The sequence below is a fragment of the Anarrhichthys ocellatus genome, unplaced genomic scaffold, assembly GCF_004355925.1.
Source record: "Anarrhichthys ocellatus isolate YVR2014 unplaced genomic scaffold, GSC_Weel_1.0 scaffold204, whole genome shotgun sequence".
NCBI lineage: Eukaryota > Metazoa > Chordata > Actinopteri > Perciformes > Anarhichadidae > Anarrhichthys > Anarrhichthys ocellatus.
Genome location: NW_022280234.1, coordinates 167,483 through 174,208, shown reverse-complemented (window position 1 = coordinate 174,208; position 6,726 = coordinate 167,483). Strand labels below are relative to the sequence as shown.

At 42.4% G+C, this 6,726-nt stretch overlaps 1 protein-coding gene across 1 annotated transcript in view; it reads left to right on the top strand.

Annotated features, from left to right (window-relative positions):
• Positions 1 to 6,726, top strand: part of LOC116400779 (cadherin-2-like) — a gene marked incomplete at its 5' end in the record, with an annotated part of 54,419 nt that overhangs the window by 19,414 nt on the left and 28,279 nt on the right. Inside the window, 2 exon segments of the mRNA XM_031878812.1 lie at positions 2,981 to 3,261; positions 4,679 to 4,912. Coding sequence (XP_031734672.1) covers positions 2,981 to 3,261; positions 4,679 to 4,912 — 515 coding nt within the window.

The following is a 6,726-nucleotide window of genomic DNA, read 5'->3' as shown; positions in this document are numbered from 1 at the left end:
GGAAGTCAGTGATGACAGGAGAAACATCTCAACGCTGATAGGCTGTCACGCCGCAGTGTCACGCCATTTGTTTTGCCAAAGTTCAAAAATTTCAACTCACGCGTTTTGGGTGTTTGTGGCGTTTTGGCGAATGGTGCCGCGCCAAACGCGCCACGCCATCACAAATTCGCGTAACTCCAGTCTCATCGCGTCTGTGCATAGACTTTGTATGTAATCTACTCGCGCCGCGTCTGGTGTGAACACGGCATTAGGCTACTTCTTTGCTTCACACAAGCCAATGCCTTTAGAAAGGTCAGTGGCCAGATTTGATCAGCATTGTTCAGTGAGAAACTTCATTTTACATTTGTATATCTGAATTGATCTTAAATTTGATTCATCATAAATAGAACATGACAGCTCCCCAAAAGTGAAGCCCAAACTCTCTTGATCGCCCCCTGGTGGCTGGCTGCAGTAAATAAATCCCCAAACTTTGAATAGCTGTGATAGTCTGTTTCAAACATGATCTTTACAGACAGTCTACGGTTCATACAGCCAACTATTGTGTTGCTAGCTAGCTTAGCAACATTTCCACTGACTTAGTGAGGTTAGCCAGAGCTGTAGGACCGTCATGTGAAAGAAGAATCATGAGCTGTGTCATAGAACATGCATCACTTTCATCCTAAATGTATTCACAGAGATATTAAGTTCAGGTGTTGTGTCTTTTAGCCAAACGGCTACCATGGAGCTAATGTAGCAGCTAGGTGACTAACGCTAACGAGCTGCTGCAGTGCTCGGGGTGTCTGGGCAGGGACCCGATCACAGCTGGATACTCTGGCTCCAAATGATGTCAAAAGTGCAAGATGGCAGCGCCTCTATCTGGGATATTTGGGCTTCCCTTTTGTACAGTGGGAGGAAGTGGAGATGCGTCGTCCATCTATACATACAATCTATGATCTTAGCGGTAATGAACAGTATTATGTCACATCAACCCTGTATTACACAACACCTTAACAATGCTGCTAGTGTCACACACACACTTCTTTTCCCATGAGAGGAATAGATTCTCTTGTGTTTGAGGCACACCCCTGTTGAGCATGGCATATTTGGGCTTAGTTTGGCTACTGACTGACATGTCATGTCTTCAGCCTGAAGTCAAGCTCTTATTTCACATAATGGGAAGAGGAAGACTCCTTCCTGTAGACAACAGATTGTACTGTCCACCTTTAATTAATTACATTTCCATTCTGTATTCCCGTAATCAAATGTGATGATTAGGAAAGGCTCGTAGGGTTACACTGACAGTCTTCTGGACACAGTATTCCCATTGATTTCTAATGGAGATGTTTTTTCTGCCTATTTAATACATCGTTCCCAGAGTCTTGCTCTTTTCCTGATCACAACAGTGCTTTATAGCCACAGAATAAAGGGGGAGTCTCTGTTCAGAGTGGAAAATTGTTCAAGAGGAATGTCATTCAGCATCCACTCCACCCTGCACACTCTGCACACAGAGACCCCGCTGTGTTCCCAGCTTCCTGCTAACTGACTGTCTTAGCACATTTTCGACCTTTGGTGAGCACACGTGCTTTGCAAAGATCACTGGTATAAAAAAAAATACACACGCACACTCGGACACAAAGACAAACCCACGCAAGCCTGTGCAAGAGGTTACATGTCTGCAGTTTTTCAGCGGTTACCATATGTGCACCGGTATTGATGAGCATACTCTAGTTCATACTGTGTCCATGATAAATACAAAGGACACACATTCATCTCAGATAAGTGATGTAGTAGCGCTGCCACTGTAATAATATGCACAGCTGGAAGGATGTGCATACCCTCCAGTACTAGTTAGCCAGCTTGCATGCATTATTTTTAAATAACTACAGCGTTCATTATTCCCCCGTATGCTGCATCCCAGATTCCACTGGGAATTTTGCTTTATAATATGTGTGTTCTGACATGACATAAACATTCACTTAAAGGATAAGGCTGTTGATATTCTATATACGTTTCTTATTGTCAACAAATCTAATGAAGAGACTAAACCAAAGCAATGTGTTAGTGTCTCTCAATACCTTCTGACTTCCCTGTACAGACACAGTACTTCCAAGGAGTTGTTGACTATAGGAAAAATACAGAATTTTGAATAATTTTGAAGATCACCAGACCTCTAGAGTAGGGGTACGTTTAATGGAGAGATAGCCGTTAAATTGACTGAGTAGATCATCCTCCACAGAGGATGGACCCTTTTCATTTTACACACTGCATGAGCCATTGTGCTGGATTCTCGCGATATCGCAAGGCAGCAACCCCCGGTTCTTTAAGTGAAGCCAAAGCTTCATGTCTTAAAGCTGCATTCTCTCTGGTGACCACCAGGGGGCGACTCCTCTGGTTGTATAGAAGTCTATGAGAAAATGACTCTACTTCTCTCTTGATTTATTACCTCAGTAAACATTGTAAACATGAGTTTATGGTCTCAATCTCTAGTTTCAAGTCTTGTTCAATACAGCATGATGCTCATTTAGTACATTATGGTCCATTTAGAGTCATTAAATTCACCAACCCCAGGGAATAAACCTCTCTGGTTGTAATGACCCATTTGGTTGTAAAGACACTTTGTTCTATCACAATATTTAGGACAGATTTGATTATGGGCTGTAATGAGGAGGTTTTACCTAGGGTTTTAACTTGTACACTTGTTTTTTAAGGCTAATAAAGAAAACTAACGTCCATATCTTTATTAAGTTAAGCCAACAAAATCAGGGTGGCATCACTGGTGCACAGGAAGCTACATTTTTAAATCCTACTATGGTAAATGCATGAGCCGGCCTAGTCTGCCGCTGATTGGGTAATACTCAATACTGTTGGGTTGGTTAGGGTAAGAAAATCAGAGGCAGGGTAGGGTGGGTAATGCTTTCGCCAAAGTAAGAAATTAGCTTTTAGCTATACTGTATGTGGTTGAAGAGATGTTTTGTGCATTTTTACTGTTAAAAAAATAAAGTAAAAAAACAATATCAAATATTGAACATCTTAACTCTGTGTGTACAGGTATCCCTCCTGCCAGTGGGACGGGCACCCTTCAGATGTACCTGCTGGACATAAATGACAATGCGCCTCACGTGTCCCCCCCTGAGGTGGAAATGTGTGAGAAGCCAGATCCGAACGCCATCAACATCACAGCCAGTGACCCCGACCTGACCCCTAACGCTGGACCCTTCGCCTTCGAGCTGGCCAACCGTCCATTAGATGTACGCCGCAACTGGACGCTGAATCGCGTCAATGGTGAGTATGGGCTTGTTATTAATCTTCATTCATTCATTAACTCTCTTACATTCTGTCACCTCTTGAAGGGAAGAATACACCCCAGAATAAAAATAAAGATTATTTATGAAGTCACTCTATATCAAGATCCCATGCTGACAATGTGGGCCTTCTAACAAGCTACTGAAATGACTTTTGTCTCTCGGGTGTCCTGAGTCCAAAAAGGCTTGATTTAGCTCATTATGTACTGTAACTCCACATCCAATCATGTTAACCAGAGTGGCACTTGAGACTTAAACTGAGTCAGACTTAAGTCACAAAAATGATCCATTTATTTGACTTGTACATGGCTGCAAGGAGGCAAGAGTTACTGAAGACCTGACATCCAATGACTGGACATGAGACGTGAAAGCAAAAACATCCAATCGTCACGTTTTATTTCAGAAAAGACAATAGCAATAGAAAAGAAAGGCAGCAGCAATGTCTTATTGATTGAATGCTAATATTGTTAGAATACGTATCAGTTTAACGATTAGCTTAAGCAAGTCAGGATGACTTGCAATTTGCTTATAAAGACTTGTGAATTGACTTGTGACTTGGATTGTCAATTTACATACTTCTGTGGAACAATATTTCAAACCGTCTGCATGTAGAGAGCCACGTGGATCCAATAATTAATAGAGTAGCTAATATCGCTAAAATACTAGGGCAGCCTATAAATGTAAGGGAGTCCCACTGGGATGCTCCTGTTGATTAAGTTGTATCCAGCCTGATTTTATTTTTGAAAGAGATTCTCATCCTCCAGTCCTTGTACCCATTGGCCTGGAAGGCACATTGGATTTGCTGCACTTTACCTCCCCTATCCTTCTGACCACAGTTACATACTAAGGTGTTGAGATATGGTCCTGAGCTCTGGAAAAAGCCACCAAGTGAACCTTGAGTATTCCAAAGGCGAGGGATGAATCTCCACGCTCAAAAACTTGAGCCTTGTATGCAAGACAGATAAATGATCCACTTTCTGCTCTTAGATTAAAGCCATGTTACAAGGTAAATGTGGGCCTGCTGAACTCGCTGGGGAACCATTACATCATGTGGCAGTAGCTATTTAGAAAGAGAGATTTTGTTCTTCTTTTCACTCCAGTGTTTTTGGATTGATAATTGTTTTGGTGTAAACTTCGGGTGAAGTTTATATTCCTATATCTGTTTTTATTTTAGTTGGGTATTGGGTATCATTGAAAATCTGCAGAACTCTTCTATCCATCAGTTACTGCTGTTGAAATGTTTTTTGCAATGCAAAGAACCGCCAGCTGCTCCTGTGACTCCCAGTGTAATGGAGTGGGGGGCCATGAAAGATGAAGACGGATGAAGTCCGTAAGTGAGGGATTACCACGCTTGCCTATCAATCTCTCCATGTGTCTCCCCTTCCACCACACCCAAGGCGAGTACGCCCAGCTGAGACTGAGGATTGGCTCCCTGGCAAGTGGGATCTACGAGGTTCCCATCAAGATCACAGACTCCGGCAACCTGCCCATGTCCAACACGTCCTACCTGAGGGTCAAGGTCTGCCAGTGTGATCACCATGGCGACTGTGTGGACATGGAGCGAATCATCGCCGCTGGACTGGGCACCGGAGCCATCATCGCCATCCTCATCTGTATCATCATACTATTAGGTGAGCCTCCCACACACACTGGTTGTTTCTGTAGCACTGGGCTGACCTAACAACATATACAGTGAGGACATGTTACACATTACATAACATACCCCTTGGACTTCAACAGTAGTAAACATAAATGCATAAATGATAGGTGTTTCATTACAGTATGTTCTGCTTACAGACGTGAAAGACAATGTAAATCATTTACAGCAGTCTTCTGAACATGCTTTTCCTAGTAAAGTGTGAACTTACTGGGCTGAAGCCTTTTTGTAAATGTAAATGAGGGTCGACAAATCAATAGAAACACCACTAAAGCCCCTTTCCCACTGGATACAAAAACTCACAAACACTCACTAACATCTGGCTTTTGTGTCCAGTGGAAAAGGTTACAATTGTCATTCATTCTCAACAAATTAGTCTCCGGTAGTCACAGTGGTTTATTTGCCTCCAGCTCTGATCGGCAGTAATCAAACATTTTCCGACGCTTTATTTGTCATCTCAGCCACAAAGTCCGTCCGTCTCCGTCCAAGCAGTGCTCCAACATCGTTCCAAATTAGAGACTGAATAAATAGCAGATATTTTAAAAAACCAACCATGTAACATTTTCACTGGCCTCCATGCTGCTTTGTTATTGTTTACTCACCCTGCTGTCTGATATGTTTGTCAAGAACCGGGAAGAAGAACAGAAATACTCGTCTACTGCCAATAGGAAAGGAGTCCATCACCTATTTTTAGCATCTTTTCCCGCATTTAAAAAAACTGCATATATTTGCTAATTTTGGTGGAATGAGGGTATAACTTCAAAACTGAACACACAGTTAAGTCAACACTCAGTCAACAATCGTTGAGCCTGAGTTTATTAAAAACCCAAACCCAGTCGGTTTGCTCCTGACAGCGAGCAAACCGACCGGGGCCCCCCGAGTGCGGTAATCCGGCCATGGCCACCTCTTGTGCCATAGGAAGGAAAGGTATCGTTTTACTCCATCTGTTGTTTGCATTCAACAGCAAGGAAATCAACACTTTTGTTCCATTTGTAGCCCTGCCAGCAGCTAGCATCAGTCTGTGAGTGGAGCTCGTTTGGTAAAGCATAGGTTTGCCATGGCAGAGATCCCAGGCTCTAATCCCAAGTGTGGATGTCAAGCTGCTTGCAGTTCTTCTTGTTATCAAGTGGCACTTCATGTGTTTGGACACTGTGCATAGATGGCTGTAGAGCTGCTTCCTCACTATAATGCTACAAGGTGACAGCTGAGTGGACAAACACACTTGGCTCAGCTCTTACTGAGTGCTCAGCTGGAGTTATAAAAAAGATTATGATCAAGGAAGAGTGCACTTGGAGTTACTGTATCGGACAAGAGAGAAGACGAGCGTTCAAGTACTCTTACAAAGAGAACTGAAGCCCCAGTCTGCTACACGCAAATCACACGCAAATCCATCAAATAATTAAACAAGGAATACCAAGCAAGATGGTGCTCTGACTCATAGAGGGTTTCACCTACTGCATGCTGTTTTAAAGATTAAATTCAGTTTTTAGATCAAATTTTGATTTGACTGTTACAATAAAAGTACATTTACCAACCAGACTTTTTAATGAGATGAGCTTGTACCTGAAGCAAAATGACTGAGAGAAGTTGAAATGGCATTTAAACAGTAAGTGCTGAAAAGTTTCACTTGTGAATCACTGAATGAACGTGTATGTGAAGTGCTACATTTAGGTGAAGGTGTCAAGATTCAGTTTAGGTGTAATTGCTGAATTTATTTGAAGTGTGGAGTTAAGTGGAATTTCTGAAGGGAGTTGAAGTGTGTCTAATACTGTAAGCGCTGAAGGAAGT